Genomic DNA, 22154 nt, shown 5'->3' with positions numbered 1-22154 from the left:
AAATGTATCTTTGTCCAATTAGCTTTTTCCCTGAGACTTTGCATAAGAATTCAGTATTGTTTATTGTGCCCACCCTGTTCCCAACAAATAGATTGATGATATAACGTTAATGCACTGAGAAAGTGACTTTTAACTGCTTGTTTAAATGGTAATTACTGAAGAGGTCTCGGGTTTGATTGTAGAGTCGAGAAATATGACTTTGTTTAATAGAAAGATATACAGGGTGTCCCGAAACTCAACGATAATCCGAGACAGAATGAAAGGCCAAGTCATACCGGTTCTAGGAAAAATAAAAAAAAAATTCCATATCACTTAGTTCAGCAATAATAGACATTTTTCAAAAAAGTTAAAATTCCACACCCTTGGTCGCATTTTCAAGTCCTGTGATCACCAATGTCACAATTTCGCTGCGTTTTTTTTTATTTCGTGATCTTAATTAAATATGCTATTAATCGTAAAACAAATTAATGCACAAAACATTGTTAATTTTCTAAAAAAAGTTAAGTTTTAGTGAGTCATGTTTCACAAAAATATCGTTAGTTAACTTTGACGCATCATATTAGAAAAAAAATTTACTACACTACCCTTGGCAAGTTATTTCAAAAGTTGGCGCATTTAATCAAGATTACAAAATGGTGCAACACTTGCCACTTTTCTTGCCAATAAAAATGTTATTTTTATTTGAACGAAGCATGTCCTCACAGATGGATCGGACGCAGTGGTTGAATTTTATGGCCTCATCGCTCCCCCGATCTAAACCCAGAGATATTTTTGACTGGGAATGCATAAAAGAGAAAGTCTATTCGAAATAAATACAAAATCTATCAGATCTTCGCCAGAAAATTGACACAGCGTCAGTAGAAATAATACCAAGGAATTTTGCACAACTGGTGAAAAGGTCTTTTTTAAGGCGTTGCAGAGCCTGTATTCGTGCCAGAGGAAAACAATTCGGAATTACTTTAGTTTATGGAGAAAAATTAAATAAGAACCATGGGTCGTTCAATTTTTTTTTTAATTATTAATACCTATTATGTTTATTACATTAAATATTGGTTATGGACTAACTCAATTACCTCTTTACTAAAAATAATTGCTTTCCTCTGGCACGAATACAGGCTCTGCAACGCCTTAAAAAAGACCTTTTCACCAGTTGTGCAAAATTCCTTGGTATTATTTCTTCTGACGCTGTGTCAATTTTCTGGCGAAGATCTGATAGATTTTGTATTTATTTCGAATAGACTTTCTCTTTTATGCATTCCCAGTCAAAAATATCTCTGGGTTTAGATCGGGGGAGCGATGAGGCCATAAAATTCAACCACTGCGTCCGATCCATCTGTGAGGACATGCTTCGTTCAAATAAAAATAACATTTTTATTGGCAAGAAAAGTGGCAAGTGTTGCACCATTTTGTAATCTTGATTAAATGCGCCAATTTTTGAAATAACTTGCCAAGGGTAGTGTAGTACATTTTTTTTCTAATATGAAGCGTCAAAGTTAACTAACGATATTTTTGTGAAACATGACTCACTAAAACTTAACTTTTTTTAGAAAATTAACAATGTTTTGTGCATTAATTTGTTTTACGTGTAATAGCATATTTAATTAAGATCATGAAATAAAAAAAACGCAGCGAAATTGTGACATTGGTGATCACAGGACTTGAAAATGCAACCAAGGGTGTGGAATTTTAACTTTTTTGAAAAATGTCTATTATTGCTGAACTAAGTGATATGGATTTTTTTTTTATTTTTCCTAGAACCGGTATGACTTGGCCTTTCATCCTGTCTCGGATTATCGTTGAGTTTTGGGACACCCTGTATACATCACTATGAACAAATCTTGTCTAAAAAAATTACATCTACTTTTTCTCCTAACCCATAACTGTCCCACTGCAGGGCAAGGGTCTCTTCCCAAACTAGGGGAAGGGGTTAGGCCTTGAGTCCACCACGCTAGCCAAGTACGGATTGGGGACTTTGCATGCCGTCAATAAATATTTATAAAGCTTTTAAGCCAAAAGACAAAGTTAGTTAACTTTGAAGCTCTGCTTTCTGAAGTTGAAGTCGTAGACTTTAATCTTCGGAAAGCACGTAAAGCTCTTTGCGTCTGAACTCTGACCTCTTGCCGGACGTGTGGGTGATATGTCTCACCGGGCTTTGAAAATGATGGAACGTAGAGTCTCCATGTGTTTTGTGCACAAACTTAGCCAATACAACGCCACGCCGCTACTATTGCGTCGAGGAGGTCGTGGGTTCGATTCCCACACGGAACAAATATCAGTGCGATTCACAAATAGTTGCTTCCGGTCTGGGTGTACTTTGGGGCCGTTGTTTGTATGTTTGTAAAAGTCCCTATGACACAAGAGCAATTCTTAGTGTTAGAGTTGTCTTTTTATATGAATAAATAAAAGTCTTGCACAGTCTGCTATAAAACTGGTTGCCATATCTGCTAATCTGCTAGGTAGACGTTGAAAGAAAAGAAATTGTCAACTATAATTGCATTGTGTAGTAACATCGTACATTTTTCTATCACAAGGAAATATACAATATTGTTACAAATTTTAATTTTATAATATAACATGTAAAGTGTTCCTCATTTTTGTAATTACTACATACAATTATAGTTTTATTGTAACACATTATTTCCTACTTATTGTTCAATTGTCATTTGGATTAAAAGCTGGTTTATAATTATTTCCCGACGTATAAAATGCTGTATACACTTATGCAGTGATTGTTACTATAACGTATAGAAATACGTGTCTATGTAATTTAGCTAATAGGTGCGTATTAGACCTTATAAATATCATTGTTTTATTATTTTCTAATTTTATATTAGAACATTTTTTGATAGCAGGCCGGAGTATGGAAAAGTGCCCGGTATATGACAATAGGTTTTCCCCCCATTAATATGGGACTAACGTTGTTCATGGCGAAATGTGGGTGTATATCATACATCGCTGCCGACGAGATATGTTTTCTTGGATTAAAAAAAAACACGTTCTTTTAAATATATTAGGTCGAGTAAAAAGTTTTTTCGCATTGTAGTACGTATGAACTTGTAATAAAATCTTTGCACTACACAAAAAAGCTCGATATTTGGGTACCTCACGAGCTCACTGAAAGAAAGTTAATGAACCGTGTACTCATTTGTGATTATTGAAGCCAAAGAGATTTTATTACAAGTTCATACATACTATAATGCAAAAAGACTTTTTCCCCGACCTAATATTTCTGGATTCCTAGCGCCTGCTCATAAATATAATAACCCACTACTGGATAATAGTTTCCTCCCGGAATGAGGGTTAATGAGCACCTTCTTATTATAATAAAAAGATTCCTTACACAAGATTATGACACTAGCCAAGCTATTCAATCAAAAGTCTCGCATTATTATTTCGCAATTTACATGATATCATATTAAATAACGCTTGTCAAGGAAGTCCAAGATGGGGTCGTATCCGGAACTTTATTGTGTTTGTAACAATACGAATGTGCACACTCATAGATTATAGAACGTGTTGTAATAGACAAAATGTAGAGTCATTGAGGTTATGTTGGCTCTCAGGGTTGTAGAAGACGGAACCTTGTAAAAGCTTACTTCTAAATATCACGTGATGATATTCAGACCTAAGCTTGATTGTGATGATAATAATTAGCTACTTAGTATATTGTCAAATGATCCTAAAGAGTCGAGGTTTGAATTGTTTGCTTTAAATTGCTCTTACAGAATATTTAGTTTTAAATGGTCAAGATCTTAAGCCTAGTGTAAGTATATTGATTACGCAAATGCTACATATTTTAAGTGAAAAACGGTTTTCAGATTTTTCACGATATATGAACGTTTCATTTTACAAACATTCGATGTTTAATTTTTATATGTGTTCTGTACTTTAGGAAATATGCAACTAATGAGTCTGTTAGCGGGACCATTTCGTTCAGTTTTTATTTCAGAATTTCTTATTACTGTGCAGTGTAGGTTCATACTTTGACAGTGTATCTAGGCATGCGGTGACGATAGACCATAGACCATCATATTAATATTATTTATGGGCACAATTAGGCCTAAAACAAGTCTAAACTTAAAGTTTTAATACGTCATTTATGCAGATTATTTCAAAGTTATAAATAAAATTGCGTTATTTAACGAGCATTCGGCCTGAAACCTCACATGCCAGTCAATTGCATTTCGCAGAAGAATTTTAAAGTAAATAGTCGTGATTAGAAGTAATGAACCTATAAAAACGCAGTACAACCTATAATTCTACGTGTCTATGGCATTGAGTAAGTAGTTTATGGTACAGGGTTACCCGTTTAATTACTAATAATAAGTTAGTGACAGTGTTGCCAATGATTTAATATTTATTAGAGCTTTAATTACTTTGACAAAAGAATTTTGATTATTATTTACGTTATTTAAATTGACAATTGATATACTGTACTAGTAATACTGGCTTTGTTAACGTAAAAAGTCAGTCACTTTGGGGGTTAGTTTTTGAAAAAACTATCTAGGTATGTTTACTTCCGAGTTTTCAACTACAAGAAACCAAACCAAAAGTGTTACAGTTTAACCGTGAGATGATAGCAGATAAACATACTTACATTATTTGGTTTAGTATCAGTAAGCATAAATATTATTATTCTTTTTTATCACTCAGACGAAAACATGAATCCTTTCCTAAGACTTTTATTTTACCCTTAACTGTCCCACTGCAGGGCAAGGGTCTCCTCCCGAAAGAATTAAGACTATATATATACTATTCTTATACAGAATAAGTATTTCTTTCCTATTATATTTCTAGTCGATTTAATGCAAGTAACACCGCGTATAAAAGCTATATAACTAAATAAACCTGATATTTGAGTCAGCACACGATTCGCCAGGCAATTATTCATGATCGTGGGTTACCTTCACTCCACAATGCAATACTTGTTGTATTCTACATCCTTGTGAACTTAAAGCTTACTATTATAGCAAATAAACTGACTTATTATCGCGTTGTTGCCATAGTTGTAGGTGTGATTCCCGTACGGAAGAAATGGTTATTGCAATCCACAAATGGCTTTTTCGGGATTGTATTTACTTTATTAACTTTATGTATTTAGTAAGGTGGTTGTTAAAAACATCAAAGCAAAAAAACACGCAGTTCTAAGTAGTTTACTTCGAAATACCTCGAAAAGAAACGAATTTTAAACGTACACATAAATAAAATTACGCCTTCTTCCCATAGAGTTAAGCTAGGTATATTGGTACGATCGTTAGAAACTCCCTATAATAAAATTTGTTAATACTTAATGATAAATTATTTTAGTAAAAATATTTTCGTTTTATTGATTTTCTTTAAAACCATAATCAAAATTAAAGTCCGTAAAACTCATACTTATTGTTTTATTATCGCAATTATTGTAGTTAATAAACATAAATTGTATCGGTATATGGTTAATGAAGGTCATACAGTCGTGCTCATCAGTTCACTGCTGACCCCAATACAGTTGGGAAAGGATGAAGATAATGTCACGACATTATGACTGTGGCATTCAGTTAACATTATTTAATTTTAATACATTATACCCATTACCCGTTATACCCGAAGGTGTGTGTTTGTTTGGACTCGCTAATCTCAGGAACTACTGGTCCGATTTGATAAATTATTTCAGTGTTAGATAGCCCATTTATCAAGAAAGGCTACAGGCTATATATCATCACGCTACGACCAATAGGACCAGAGTACCAGTAAAAACGGGGAAAATTATGACCCATTTTCTCTTATGTGACGCAAGCGAAGTTGCGCAGGTCAGCTAGTGTAATATAATAGGGGGCGTGCCTATGGTCATATACCAGGGACGTTACTAAACTCCGAACAACTACTAAGACATACTTTACCATAAATTATAAAAAAATAGATTCTGACGAATGGAGAACCTACTCCTTTTTTGGAGGCGGATAAAAAGACCTATGAATAATACTTTGCCTGACCTGAGGATCGAACCCCGAACATCACAGGCATGCAAAATTTCCTCACAATGTTCGTAACCGTTATTACAAGTTATTTGACTAATTTATTACTAACTAATGAACGCTATCCAATTAGGTCGTAAATATTAACTAAATTCTGTTGAAATGCAATATTAAATGCAGATTAGTTCCAACTTACGCCATTATGTTAAAATTTACATTAATAAACCTAAATATTAAGATATTATATTTATTGCTTCCGTTTGATGTTAATACTGTATTAAGAAATATATAAATACTAGCAGGCGACTACTACAGCGTGCAAAAAGGTTATTTATTATAATTAAGGTTAATCAGATTTCATCAAAATTCGTTCAAAAGTATTTGAGTAAGAGTAACAAACATACATACATACATTAATTCTCAAAAACATTTTCAAATTTTAATAACCCATACACATCATACGAATACCTATTATTTATTCAAATGCATATTCGTCTTTCGCGTCAAAGCGGCTGAAACTAATTGGATAGAATTTGCACGGAAGATCGATTGTAGACCAAAATTATATACCTAGAAAAATAATTTGGACCATATATTAGCTTATATTAGCTTAGTCTTTGTTCCAAACTAAATAAGGAACAAACTATTTTATAGCAATATTCTCAAGAACTGTACAATGTACATAGAATTCCGAAACATGTATCTCACATTGTTTTACAAGTTCTTTAATTTCCTAATACACTTATAATTAAAACAAACTAAAGGTCACGAGAATCGAACCCAAGACCTTCTACATGACAGTCAAGTGATCTCGCTATCTGATAATGTCTAATTAACACAATCTGATTGTTGTACATGATATGTTTAACAATTAAATATACAATTATACAATGTAAAAATACAAGCTTATTTAGTACAAATATCAATATGTCTTTTGCAAAAAGGTCAGGTGCGTAGTACTCGTAACCGGCGGTCCTGTATGACAAGATGTATGGATGTGAATGAAGCAAGGGAAGTTTGTAGGAATCGTATCAAGTATCGTTCTATGAGGAAAAGGCGTGATTTATGTATTTAAGTCAACGAATCCCAGCATAAAGATGGGAATAAGATTGATCGACGGAGATAAGTGCGGGTCGGATATCTACAATCTCTTCAAGAATTGTTTCAAAGAACTTTCAGGTGCATAGAATGTTTCACGGAATGCTACTGGCATATATTTTCAAGAACAAATAAAATAAACACTTTTATTTCGCCATATGCAACGTTTCTTTACGATATTTTCGTTCTTTATTATGTTTTCCTTCGAGTTAAAACAATTGATCAAAATTTTTAATTCATAGTCATTTGTGTGTTGCCTTGAGTTTAAATCTTATCTTTCGACCACTTGCATGGAAAGCAAATACCTGTATCCTTTGCTTTTATACGAAAACATCACTTTCCAAAATCTTACGGTAATGTTCACCTACTCTGAAACTTAAATATCTATTTTAAACCGCCCCTGAAATAACCTTAACAGGGTTGTCAACAATATCAATATCACACACTAACGATGCCACATAATGACGTCACAGGGGGCAATGACCGCTATTTTCTAGTCTACGGGTACAGTCGCGAACAAAAGTGTTCGATACATAACATCTTGTAATATAATCGTTGTAAGAAATTACAATGAGATTCTCACGATGCTTTCAATTACAGTTTTTGTTGTGACTGTACAGTTACTGTTTAAGAAAAAGTTTTTGATGTAACTTTGTAGAAAAAATCTATTACGAAGACTTAAATAATCTATCATAATCGATAATGAGCCGTTCGTAGCAACTAGCGCCTCTGGCGGCTTTTATAGGAACTATTCTTTGATTCCCACCGCATTTTGCCGACATGATGAATTCAAGACCTAACCCTTCCTTCTTTCTTAGAGGAGATCCTTGCTCTGCAGAGGAATAGTAATAGGCTAAATTAAATTATTATCAGTCTGGCGCCTCTAGCGGATTTATAGGAACTATTCTTAGATTCCCATCGCACTTTGACGGCGAGGTGGTATCAAGCTTTAATCTCTCTTTCTTTCTCAGAGGAGACCCCTGCCCAGCAATGGGACTATATGGGTTAAATTCAGTTATTTTTCTGCCTATTTACTTGCTACTAAGACAATACGATAAGATTATCAAGTAACTTCGATACCATAAGAAACAAACGATATAAAGTAAGTTAAGTCAGTTTTTAACTCAATTTAGAGCATTCTTTAAAATCTAACTTGAAATTAAAGTACCAAACATAACGAATTCCGCGTTTCTTTTCACAAACAAAAATTATATTACTGTAATTCTATACAACAAAACCAACATCTTAAAAAAACAATGTCAGCAAAAAATATATCTCATTTCAATCTACTATTTATATATCAACCTGCCTTTACTAGATATTATCGCTATTATACCAGCTTAGTATTAAGTAATATTATATAGTAACACTTACCGGACGTTTGTGAAAACATACGTGAAGTTATAAGTAGCTGGCACGTCGTATTATTGAAGTTGTGTTTTTTATAAGCTTGGAAATGATAGGTAGTTGTTCTTTTTATATGTTTTGGATGTAAAGAAAGGAATAAAACTCAAGATTTGCGTGGGATAAAGACTAGAGGATGTAGTAATTTATTCTTATATAGCATTGTTAATAAGGTTGCAGATGTATTAATCCTTACTTCCTTAACATAAAAATTTCTAATTTCTTGTGTCCCTTAATGGACTTGTCATGCTATCATCCAAACAGGCAAAAGGGAGCTTAGCTATAAGAATATCTGGAAAAAAAATATTTCTTATATTCTTGTAAAAATCTTTTTTATATTCTTATAAATACACATAAACACCGATAAATTAACATAAAAGCTAAAAGCAAACAAAGATCATCTCAAAAATATTTGTCCTGCTTTGGATTCGAACCAACCAAATAGACACAGCGGTTATTGTGGCTAAATGATCACCTTAAGACACACAGTTTAGTTAAGAACAAGTATTTAAACTTGTTCATTCTTCAAGATAAATCTACGTAATCCTTCAACACCTTATTAGGTAATAAACAACTCTAAGATACACTTAGCGGCAGAAAAAGTGGCCCAAGCGCTTATCGTGAATTTGTAAACAAATTAAGTAATATATGAAAGATATATTGTTGTAAGTAGTTGCGAAGTGATCTGTTTAGTGTTATGAAGTGTTGAATTTCAGATTAATTTAAGTGACGGATGACTTTTTCTAACAATGTGTGTTAGAACTGAATTCAGTGTTGATTCGAGAGGTCAGTTGAATTCTGTATTTTGAAATATTGCTGCACGGAAACGATTTTCTTTATGATTTTTATTGATTATTGGTCTATTTAGATTTTAGAAAAGATTTGAAGATGCCACTTACTGCTGAACAAGTGGCTTAGGTGGTCTTGTTGTCCGATCAGGGCCATTACCATTGAGAGGTGGCTGCATTTTTCAATGTATCGCGTACCACTTTAAGGTCTGCGATTAGGAGGTATTGTGAGACTGGTCTCTACACGCGGCGACTAGGAATTGGACGAACACGATGTACATCCGCAAGAGATGACCGATTTGTTAACCTCGAGGTGCTGAGAAACCGCTTTCTGACAGCGTTTGAGATTCACTAGAGGCTTCAAGCGGCACGCGGAGTCATTCTTAGTGAACGGAACATGAGGCGAAGGATAAAAGAACGTAATTTACAGGCAGGAAGACCAACCCGAGTACCAGAACTCGAGAGACACCATCGAGTTGCGCGATTACGATTTGCTCGTAAACATGTGAATTGGCTATCGACCAATGGAGCAAGATCTTGTTAACCGATGAGTGCTGAGTAGCATTAAGAGCACCAAATGGTCGTGAGAGAGTGTAAAGACGCCATTAAGGACGGTTTTTTCCCAACACAACACGTCAGACGGTCAGTTACAAAGGTAGGTCTGTTATGGTATGGAGAGGTGTATGTTTGGAGGCACGTACGGAGCTTGTCATCGTAGATCAGCACCTAACAGCAGCCGGGTACATTGAAGAAATCTTCCAAGACCATGTTGTACCACTTATGGATTTCATTGGTCGGGAGGATTAACTCTAATGCAGTTTAATGCGCGCGCTCATAGCGCCCGCGTTGTGGAATCGCACCTTGCTGATATCGGGATTCAAAAACTGGCTTAGCCTGCTCACAGTCCAGACATCGACCCCATAGAACATGTCTGGCACATGCTAAAAAACAGTGTATGCGCACTGCCCAACCCACCAGAATCACTTGGTGAGCGAAGAACCGCTCTAGTCAGAGTGTGGGATAAAGTTCTTCAAGAAGTAATTAAAACATCCTCCAAAGCATGCCAGAATGCATGCAGGTCACCATAAATGATAGAGGAGGTAACACGCAGTATAAACTAGATTTTTTCTTTGGTGCAGAATTAGGTTTTTGCAAAAACTTTCAGTAAGCGATTTCGACAAAAGCTGTATTTTTTAATTTTTCCCATTTTTGATTAAAAATTACGACTATTTAGTGTAAATTGTAACTAAACTTGTGTATAAACTGTTTAACTAATAGTTATAGCCAAAATAGTAACCATATATTGATATTCTAAAAAGTTTTATCGTAGTTTTGCTTTGGGCCACTTTTTCTGCCGCTGAGTGTATTTCTCTTCCAATGTCATTACCACATCCCGTAGGAAATGAAGCTTTCGATTTCTCCGCGTGCCCATGCATAGTATCCTCCCGTATGTTGACGGACGGACAAACCAGTTGTAATATATAGTTATTTATGTTATATAGTGTGTTGTGCCGCGGTCAGTGAAAGTCCTCATGGTCATTGCGCTGAGGAGCAGACGATCACAAAACTGCTTTGTGACTATTTTAATTTAGATTTTTAGGGATTTAAACATGTTTTTACTGCATTTATAATTGTCTCTGTCTCTTTTGTGGCCCAAGAAGTAGTGTTTGCGATTGTTAACCAGTAAATCTCTAGTTCGATTTCTAATTAGGACAAAAAGTTTTTGGGTTTTCTGTTAGAATATTCTCAATAATAATTCGGATTTCGGCAATGGCGACAAAAGGTTGGATCGCGACTGAATTTTGACGAGTTTCATATTAAGAATTCTGATTATATGTTATTTATAAATTTAACCCATTAATGTCCCACTGCTAGGCAAGGGTCTCCTGCCAGAATGAGGGAGCGGGCCTTAAGCCCACAACGCTAGCCTAATGCGGGTTGGGGACTTTGCATGCCTTCAAGAACTGTTCAAGGGAACTTTCAGTTATATAATAGGTGTCATAATATTACAAGAGTAATAAGTTCCATCTTACTTAGTGTTGTTTTATGGTTTTAGGAAAATAATACAAAAAATAGAATAAAAAGTTCGAAACCAAAATATTTTTTTTGCAAACAATTTTCCTTCCACCTGTATTTATTACACACATGATGTAATGTTACATTCTAACTACACTTACATTATTTAAAATAATAATAAATCATAATATTACATATGCTTATTATGATTAATGATAATAATGATTTAATTAATGCTGTATTTCAGCTTAGTTGATAGAAAGGTGGACAGATACATTACGACTGTTATACCCGAAGGTGAAGAGATGAATGAGATACACTAGGGGTTCGCCATTTTTTTCATAATAATAAATCTGGGGGCACGGCAACTAACAGTAAAATATTTTTTCAATTCGCACCAGTAGTTCCTGTGATTAGCGCGTTCAACCAAACAAACGAACAAACTCTACAATTTTATAATATTAGTATAGATAAATTAGAAAAGACATGAAGCACTTCTTCCGACTTACGAGTCGAATCCGAGACTTCACGATCAGCAGTCGTATACACGACCAATCGCGCCGCAGAGACAGTAAAATGCAAAATCGGTCAAGTAGTTTCGGAGATGATCCGTACACATACAAACACTTATTTGTATGTAAATAGTTCTAGATCAGTTTCCCTCTAGTCTTATGTATAATTTAACGATTTGTTTAGTTATTATAAACAGATACATGATTATGTATTAGTTATATACGTTTTAGAAGCGAAGGAGGCACGTTGTGTGAGTCACTTGTATATAAACTTATATACTTTCTATATCTATAAGTATGTATTTTTACTTTAAATTAGATTTATAAGTAATTAGTAGTTTAACTGTCTTGATTTGTAGGTTTCAAACAAAATTTTATTAAAAAAATAGCTGTGCAATGTTGATTAAATATTCCATGATAGACTGAGACTAAAAAATATTATACATATATTTATCTTCTTTGAAATAAGTTGTACTTGAATAAAAACACATACTTATTGTTTGCTTTTGCGTTGCGCTTTACCAGCCGTAAAAGAATATTTCACTACTAGTTAAATACATAGGTTGGTAGATTAAATACATACAAATAGAAAGGTTTTTTAAAAAGGATAGATATCCAATGTAGTAAAACAAAAGTTAAATTTATTTTGATAATAATTTCCGTTCAAACAAGGAAGGGGTTAACTTTAATATACCCTACCTATTTTAAAATTACCATGTCTACAAAATTACTGATTCCTTAAATAATTCATACCTAGTATTTAGTGATTAGTTTACGAAACATTTTTGCTATGTGAATGCGACCAAACCCACAGGATGTATTATAATATATTCATAGATTTAGTTTATGATATACCTAAATACTAGTTAAACGAAATTAGCAAGAAAAGTAGTCTAATTTATGTTGATTTATATTATGCATATTTATATAATGTTATACTACCTATTAGCCCAGGTTTATCCATTTTGAAAGATTTACCGTGACCAAAATTTATTATGATAATGTTGCTAATAATTTTTTTTTTCTTTTTATAGAAACAGTGTCGATTATACCTAACACTTTATATTATTAGTAAAAATGTAAGACTCATATTAGGATTTCAAACACCTGATACAGCATTTGAAATCCTTTATGTACGTTTGTCACATTTTTCATACAAAACTTTCTAAGTACTTTCATTTTGATTTTCATTCAGTTTTAGTATTTGATTTCGAAAAAAATAACACGCCCATCACACACAATCTATCTCTAATTTAAAGTGAGGGAGGGTCGTTTAGACTTTCGCATTGTTATATATTAAACTGGTCGTAAATATATGAATCTAGGTCATATTTGAATATTCTGACTAATAGGAAATTGATTGCAAGGATCGGAAATTATCTAATAATTTATGTATTAATGTTAAAAATGGTGATAAAACTTGAATAATAGAACCACTTTTATTATATAAATATTAGATTAGCAAAAGCAGATCGACTGATGAAGTGATTATATTAAATGCTTTTGAGTCTACAAGTCGCGTTTTTAGGCTTCGTTTGCATTTAGTTCCTAAGTTCTGTATACACAGATTATGTTTATCTTATTTAGTGCCCATTTTCCATCTTTTGACTTAAACTAACGATGATTTTGATGTTTTTAACAAAGAGCGTACTTTTTGATTGTGGAACATAATCTGTAAAAATCAGCCTTGGAAATTCTAATTCTGCAACCATTTTAAATGTTATAACAATTTGAAATACTATTCTAACATCAAACTTTCTTTGTTTCCAGATAAAAATGCGGCGGCACAGAGAACTAAAAGCAGCAATTTTGCTACTAATACTACAAACAATATCTGCAAAACCTGGAAAAAGTACCGCTCCGGCTGTTTTCGAGGTGATCAATGAACAATCAAGAATAGACGATAAGAAAATCCTGCCTTACGCTAATCCATTAGCAGGGAACTCTTTACAAAATGCCAAAATACACGCACAGCATCAACAAGCAATGTTTAACGCGGAAAGGATGAGACAACAAAGAGCCCAGTTTCAGCGCTGGAATAAACAACCAACACAAGTCGATAGCTACATGAAAGCCTACCAAGAATCTCAAGAAAACCACCATTTAGCTCTAGAACTAATGCAAGCTAATTTAAAAGAGAAGAAAGGTAAATCCAGGCCTGAAAGACCTTTGAAAGATAGACCCCAACTCGAGCCTGTGAAAGTGACCAGAGCTGATGCAGTGGATAAAAGTAGGAGTCATAGGTCTTATGGTTCAGTTTATAATGGTCAGAGGAAACGTAAAGTTAATATCTATCCCGGACCTACGTATGATCAAGGCGTCACAATCAAACCTAATGGTAACGTAGGATTGAATCAATATGAAAAAGAACATTTTAGTTTGTACACAGAAGCTATACCAAGCAAAACTCAGTACGTATATCCAAAACTGTACAGTCAAATGCACGGATACCAATCTGCAAATGACATTAATGCTTTAAACACACTCTTAAGCAAACCTCCACAAGAACAACTATCGCAATTAAATACTCTTATTCACACAGCGAAGGAAACAGAAAAAGATAGTTTAGAAACACCGATAGATTTGTTCTTTTACTTGAAAGATCCTCATCCAGCGAATGCTGAACCACTTCAAGCATCTTACGCTGGACCTTACGCAGCAGATTACACGAACCAGAAAGACCACACGCCGATTAAAGAAGAAGTAGACGATATAGAAAATGATGAAGATCCCAGAGTAACATATGTACAACCACAACCAACAATACCTACAGCTATAACACACGATGATGCAACTACTACAAAAAGTAATTACTACAAAATAGAAGTGGAACAGACTGTCAGTGGAAATATACCTAAGAATGTAGAGTATCCTGCACAAACTATAAAACCTAGTTATGAAGCTTTAACATATGAAAAACCTTTGAATTTCTACGGCCACGGGCCGAGTACTGAAGGAGTGAAATATCTACAGTCCCAGCCAACCGGAGTTCAGCATTTAAGTCAAGATGGGACCGGAGTATCAGCTTATGGAGATGATGATGTAAGTATAAAAAATAGGACTAAACGAGAATTAGATACAGCGTTATTTTTATTAGGTAATGAAACTGTTTCTACCGAAAAACCTATAGTAACAAATCGAGTAGAACCTTTGAACGAAACTTTGATAAATTTAGAAATTAATTGTACGTTAAATATCAATAATTTTAATGATACAGATGATGATGTTTTAGATTATGATGTAGATAGGAATGAGACTTTACCTACTCCAGAAGAATTGAAACGAAATAGATTCATACAATTTGACAACGGTCATCAAGTAGGGGAGGCATACGATTATGATTACACTGACTACGAAGATGAACCACACAGTAATAGTAAATATGATTATTCGTACGACGATGATTACGATCCTGACTACGACAGTTCAGAACTTGATTACGAATACGACGCTCCAATCAGAGCCAAGCCTAATCGTCCAAATCGTAAACGGAGACCCAATCAGAATACAGAACTTGACGGTAGTTTTTCAAACAGATATAGTAGGTTTAAACATCCAAAATATTATGATTATCATCCTCAACCAAGTGATGATTATGGCCCACCACCTCAGTATGGACCTCCTAGTGCGTGGCCTCCGTTACAAAGTCCTCCCGCGCATCAATTTGGACCTCCTAGCAATAGTTATGGTCAACCAATACAGCAGTATGGCCCACCGGTGATGGTCCATCCCAGTCCTAGCACTCGTTATGGCCCACCACAACAGATAGATCTAACTCATCCTGCATCTCAAGTCTCTAGTGTAATAGATTCTTTAGAACCTGTATATGTCCTAACACAGTCTCAAATTAAAAATTTAGTAGGGCAGCAGAAATTAAATATTGAGCATTTAGATGTGTTCCAATATAGTCATGAGCCAAAACCTAGTAAAAAACGACCTAGGCGACCTAGGTATCCTAAGAAACAGAATAAAAGGTATCGTGGGAGAAGGCCGCAGAAGGGAAGAAATAAGGCTAGGAAATTACGTAAATTGAAAAAGATTATCAGATTTTAAGTAGGTGATAGACTTTTTTATATATATGTGTAGAGAAGTCGTGCTGGAATATTTTTATGTGAGTACAAAGTTACCATTAGTTCTAAGTTATTTAATACTAATTTATTCTATGTTTAAGATTTAAATAAATACTGTGTCTTTTATGACTTATTTTTTTACTTGTAGATATTTTAAATCCTTTGTTATAGATCCATATAGATCCGATAAATATAATAAAAAATGTACTTAATACTTTTCTTTAAACCAGTTTGTAACTTGTGAATTGAAGGACATTAAGTCCATGATTTGTATGTTTGTAAAGTCCAGAACCACCAGACATGAAATAACTAACGGACTGTGTTTCATACAAATATTTGTCTCATATAACATATTGGAATCAAACCTACAACACCTAAGGGTAAATTACTTTACACGAGTAAAACAAACATAACACTATCGAAACAAAACTACGATATTTTTCTCAAAAATCTTCTTCAAAAGAAGTTCATCGAAATACCATAAGAGGTAACATCACCTATTTAAAAATGCAGTACAATATTTCTTAACAAACAAACTCCAGTGAAATTCGTCAAGTCAAACATGAACAGTTATGTACTTAATACAAGTAACAACTAATTGTAGAGTCATCAAACATTTTCTAATTACATAAGTGAATTACTTCCTACTGTAGGATTATGACTGTCCATATTGCTTTAAGAAAATATAGTTATGCGTTTTCTTGATGACCATAGTCATATTAATATGGTGTTTTGTTAATCCGATTGGTTTTGTATCGATTTGGGCCGGTGAAATCACATCTCTATTTATGAATCAGCAGTTAATATTTTAATGGAAGCCTATAAATACATTATTTACATTACATTATAATATAGAATACAAAAAAATATTACTTTAAATCGGTAAAAAAACTCTGTATGTACATCCCGTAATGGAGTAAATGATCATGGAAATTATTTAATTGTACAAGTGATTACGTTTTTAGAAGCTCAATACTAGCACAAAAATTATAGAGGATAGAGCAATAATCATTGTTTAACTAGGGAGCAGAGCCGAAATATAATAGTTGACCTTAGAAAAACAAGATAAACCTAGTATAAAAGATACAGCTTCATATACCCTTTTTCAAACGGCTATTTTTACTACATCTATAGTTTAATGTCGGTATTAAAATCTCCACTCGGAACAAATATTTGTACGACTATATATGAACTAAAATCTCTCACTAAAGCAAAAATATAAAAAAAATGCCTTTTATATCCGAAAAATAAACAGTTTTTCTTTAACCTTACATATTCTAACCTACCTTAATTTTTCAGATACACTACGCAGCGAACTACGAATTTGGTTACCGAGTACGGGACCACGAAACGGGCAATGACTTTGGGCATCAAGAGGAGAAATCTGGTGACAATACTAGGGGCCAGTACCACGTGCTCCTCCCTGACGGTAGACTGCAGCAGGTCAGGTATTCTGCAGGTCCTGACGGCTTCCATGCTGATATATCCTATGATCATCTGTCACATACGCTATAAAAATAGAAGCTGAAAAAAAAAATGGTGCTATTTTTTTCAATTATGTTGATTTTTATGATTAAGTACTTTTTTGTTTTAAAATGTGATTTTCTGTTTTTTAGTTTTTCGTGTTCGTTAAGTTCAATATGTTGTGTTAATGTTGTTTTAAACGAATGCGTGCTATGAAATTCATATTGTAATTTTTTTTTGTTTCGAGAAAATGTGTCACAAAATATGTTGTAAAAATCAGTTTAAAAATGTGTGTAGTGTTTAGTTATTAAGAAGTCAAGTAAATTGTAAAATATAGGCTTAAGTTTGTAAATACGCCAACAATAATTTATTAAGTTATTCATAATTGTACATAAAACTATAGGTTTTAACAAAATAAAAACAAAACAATAATGCAATATTTATTTTTAAACCACACATAATATTTATTTCTATAAACTTAAATGCACAAACACTTAAACTAGATTACCACAGACTTAAAACTACTTTTTTAATAACTAGGATGTTTACGCGCGCACGTCCGAGTCAGTAATGGCGCGAAAGAAAAACGTCGCAAAATTTATAAGATGGCCGCTCGAGAAAACATAACAAAAGTTGTAATAATGATATAATGTAGGAGAAAATAGAAAGTTGTCGTATGTCTTTGTGCGAGCAATATTACTGGGTTATATAATTTCATAACACTTTATAGGAAGCGGCAAGAAATGTTGCAAAAATAAAATTTCTTCAATTGAAATACTTTTGTGTCTCTCACGACGCTATGTTACTATTTTCAATTTCTATCCATTGTTTTCTTTTCAATCTTATGAGGATTATTTTTAATTGTAATGAAAATATTCGGTTAAGCTATTTTAATGTTCGATTCAAAACATATTTCGGGCGTTTTTGGTTCATGAATACTAAATATCTGGTAAATAGTTAGATCACTTCTCAAGACTTTTAATGCTTTCTGTTCAGCTATTTTGACAATAGACCTTTGTTATTGTATAATCTTAACACGTCTCATTAAATGATTAAATTAAATTCACGCGCAAAAGCCTAATAATATTGAAGTATATCAACCAGTCTCTAATAAATTATACTAGGTATCTCTTCGGACATGATTAGGTACTTATTTCATACTTACTCAATCATTTACTCTTCCATACACGAAGTAAGATAAACATTTCATTGAAAAGGTTAATGGAGGCTAATTTATAACTCTAGACTTCAACAACAATCGTCTTGATCATTAATATCTACAGGTCTTCATAATGTCAGTTAATTATAATGTAAAATAGTATTAGTAAATTTCTAGCTTTCTAAAGTTATATAACATTTTAGCAACGAAATTGCGTCAGTTAATCTCTTTTTAAGGAACTAGGCATAAGATTTACAATTTTTTGGGTTATCCTTCAATATTTTAGGTAAAATATGACCTACATGTTAAAAACTCGTTTTTTTATCAGCCTAATATAAACGCAGTTTGTAAAACATAGACGGATATAAAATTACGAAAATCTTTTCACATTTACATAAATTATGAATTATGAATATAAAATATTTTACTTCAAATTCGTCCTTTGAAATGTCGTAAGTATTAAGGAGTTTAATGAACAAGTTTTATGGCAAAGATTGCATAATGGCTAAGTGCTACGATTAGATTGGCACATATTAGTAACTGTATAGTAAATGAAAAAGCCAGTTTTTAATTCATTCATTCAAAATCAACATATACATGTGTATGTATATAGTTACGTGGTCTATTAGGCGATCGCAAAGTAGATTTGATTCCGTTGGACAAAGTATGTATAAAGAAGATTTAGCTCGCAATTCAGTAACACGTCTAGAATAACAATAGGCTTCTTTTCTCTCGTGTCTTTATCATAATAACTTGACTAAAATGTTACATAAAATCCAACTAAATATTTGTAAATAAATCTTTAACTTTTGCGTAGTCCTTAGTAGCATATTAAAATACAAAACCTAAGATAATATCTAAAGTTTGTCAGCAAGTTTGCTAGCCATTGTTATTTTACCCGATAGAGTCAGTACATCGATCATGACAGTTCTATATTGGTACAAGCCAGTTACGAATAGTCACGATATAGGAAGTAATACAATACGAGAATGACACCTTGTTTATAGCAATCACGATCGTTATTACCTGTCGTTATGTGCCTTAGATCAAATGAGATTTTAACAGAAAAAATATATCACAAAAAAGTTATGAATTATCCGAATTAAGGTCGCCGAATTCTACTTTAGGTCAAATATTGACACTTATGATAGTCGTTACAATTACTGAATCTACCACAAGCTCGGAAAGGGGATAAAGCCTTATGAGAAGAGCTAACAAGAAACTCACGGCCACTCTTTTCAAACACCTTTATGCTGGGTATTAAATTACGTACGTACATAACATCACGCCATTTTCCCATAGGGGTAGGCAGAGCCCAAATAATGCCACTTTACACTTTACATACTTCCCTTGCTTCATTCACACCTACGTATATTATAGACTTAATGGGTGATTATTGTTCTTAAGCATTTTCAGTTTATTTTTCTTTTTTTTACAATCAATTCCTGCACTAAGTACTGCTCTTGTGTCGCAAGGACTTGCCCAAACAAGTCCCATGTGGGAATCGAATCCACGACGAAGTGGCGTGGTGACCTTAACCACTGCGCCACGGAGGCAGTCATTTACGAAACGTTTTATGGTCACAAAAATGTTATTATAAGGGCTGTAGTATTATGCGTTGAATTAATACAAGAACATTATGTAGTAGGCCGTTTACAAAGTTCCTAAATCAATTTGCAACAAGTGACGTAAAATAAGGCGCGAACTTAATAATTTCCCGCGCAAATTCCTAAATAGATTGCGTTTTGTTATTGCGCGATGAAATCTAATCAGTTTTTCATAATACACTTGCAACAAATTAAGGTTTCCTTACAAATTGCAATGTCCGTTGATTAGTTTTAAACGTTACACGGTAAAAACAAAACGTAATGATGATGATAGTGCGTGCGTAAGCTCTATGAATTATAACAGATTTTAATCTAAGTGTTATGAAATACGTTTAGTTCTACTTGAAAATGTACTGATTACTTTTTTGGATAATAGGAAAAATGTACCCTGTACCTAGTGTCTATACTTCCTTTGTTTTCTCATTTACCACAATAAAATATGAATTACTAGCTGACCCGCGCAACTTCGCTTGCGTCACATAAGAGAATCATAATTTTCCCCATTTTTGTAACATTTTTCACTGGTACTCTGCTTCTATTGGTCATAGCGTGATGATATATAGCCTATAGCCTTCCTCGATAAATGGGCAATCTAACACTGAAAGAATTTTTCAAATCGGACCAGTAGTTCCCGAGATTAGCGCGTTCAAACAAACAAACAAACAATCAAACAAACAAACTCTTCAGCTTTATAATATTAGTATAGATATTAGTATAGATTTATACTTAGACCCAAGAAAATTCATAATTTCTTCAAAATAAAGTCTGTGATAACTAAGTTTTAAAAGTCAGTGTTGGGTATGTACTTTTGGTGCAATATTATTATCTCCTATTTTCTAAATATTTGTGTTAAAACTATTTATTTAGTAGATAAACCAATTGTGATCAATTTATCTAAATTTAAGTCATTTTATGTGCAATGTATTTTTTCTTATTAGTCATAATTTAGTTTTTAGTTTGTATTATGGATGGTTCTAAAGTTAGATTTTCGTCTTCCGCCTTTCTAAGTGCCTACTCCTTTTAAACCAACCTACAAAGGCATTATTATGTCATTTATCTTTAACTTAAATCTACGTATGAATCATATGAATTATGTATATTTTATGCCCTTATCAGATCATCACAATTTTAAAACTAAAGCGTCGCAGGTTCGATGCTCGAAAAAATGTTAACAATTGAGGAATAATTTTGTTGTTTTCAAGAGATTATAAAATGAAAAATCTACGAAATATTTTAAAATTATTCTGAGTATAGTAAGTTATAAAATAAAAATAGGGAATTCCAGCTTTAGATTATTTCGATTTCGATAAAATTAAGTGTGAGATTTATTAATTTTGTTTGTATTAGTTATTCTGCCAGTTATCTCTGAATGAATATCGATTAACAAGGAGCTTCAGTACCTCGATTCTCTTCCACTGTCGACTACCGACAACCGGCTAGCTATCGAAATTTAGAATGTAGGTACTTACCTACCCTACTGCCAAAAAAGTTTCTACGAGGCCCGTCAGAGTCGCTGATCAGATTTTCATACAAAATTTCTCGTGACAGATCGGTTGTCGGTAGTCGATAATAATAGAGAATTGAGCTACAGCTCGCTTTTACTTTATCTATTGGATAATCTATCCATAGGTATAAGGTAACTGGGGAGGCAGTCACTCATACCAATTTGTACTGAAGTCGTATTTCAGTACTTTTGCAAGTTTTGTAATATAAAACCTTGTTGTTATTAAATTAATGTGTATTACGAAATGTCTCTCATTTATACCTTTCTTATTTACTTAAGTATAAGCAAAATTCAAGGACAATCTCAATGTTATTTTACATTGCCTAATGATGTATGAAATATAGGTGATACTGGTTGGGTCTCTTTTCAGACCGAAAGAAGTTATAGGCCTTTGGTTTAGATTATGGACTTTACATCCCTTTAGGAACTGTAAAAAAACATTTTCAGGTTTTTCTTTACCGCTAGAAGAGGTGACTTTTGTTTTTCTCAACTAGTAACTTGGATAAAACATAGATGTGTTGCCTGGCTTTCGAACCCTGACCATTTGCGCCGAAGCTGAACTCTTTAACCACTTGGCT

At 33.4% G+C, this 22154-nt stretch overlaps 2 protein-coding genes across 3 annotated transcripts in view; both read left to right on the top strand.

The window, feature by feature from the left end:
• LOC142984251 (uncharacterized) overlaps positions 1-21810 on the top strand; it is a 31153-nt gene extending 9343 nt beyond the window's left edge. For both annotated transcript variants that reach the window (XM_076131723.1, XM_076131724.1), the window contains 2 exons: positions 13543-14814; positions 17142-21810. In XM_076131723.1, the coding sequence (XP_075987838.1) occupies positions 13549-14814; positions 17142-17357 (1482 nt within the window). In that variant the 5' untranslated portion in view covers positions 13543-13548 and the 3' untranslated portion in view covers positions 17358-21810. The remainder of the gene's footprint in view (positions 1-13542; positions 14815-17141) is intronic.
• On the top strand, positions 14830-15911 carry LOC142984055 (uncharacterized; the record flags this gene model as incomplete). The annotated part of the gene is made up of 1 exon (XM_076131366.1): positions 14830-15911. A coding segment is annotated over one exon (996 nt), but the record flags the coding sequence as incomplete, so codon positions are not given.
• Positions 21811-22154: the final 344 nt, after the last annotated feature.

This window comes from Anticarsia gemmatalis, chromosome 26 (genome assembly GCF_050436995.1).
Source record: "Anticarsia gemmatalis isolate Benzon Research Colony breed Stoneville strain chromosome 26, ilAntGemm2 primary, whole genome shotgun sequence".
NCBI lineage: Eukaryota > Metazoa > Arthropoda > Insecta > Lepidoptera > Erebidae > Anticarsia > Anticarsia gemmatalis.
Note: the sequence above shows the minus strand (reverse complement) of the source record. Positions and strands in the feature narration are given on the sequence as shown.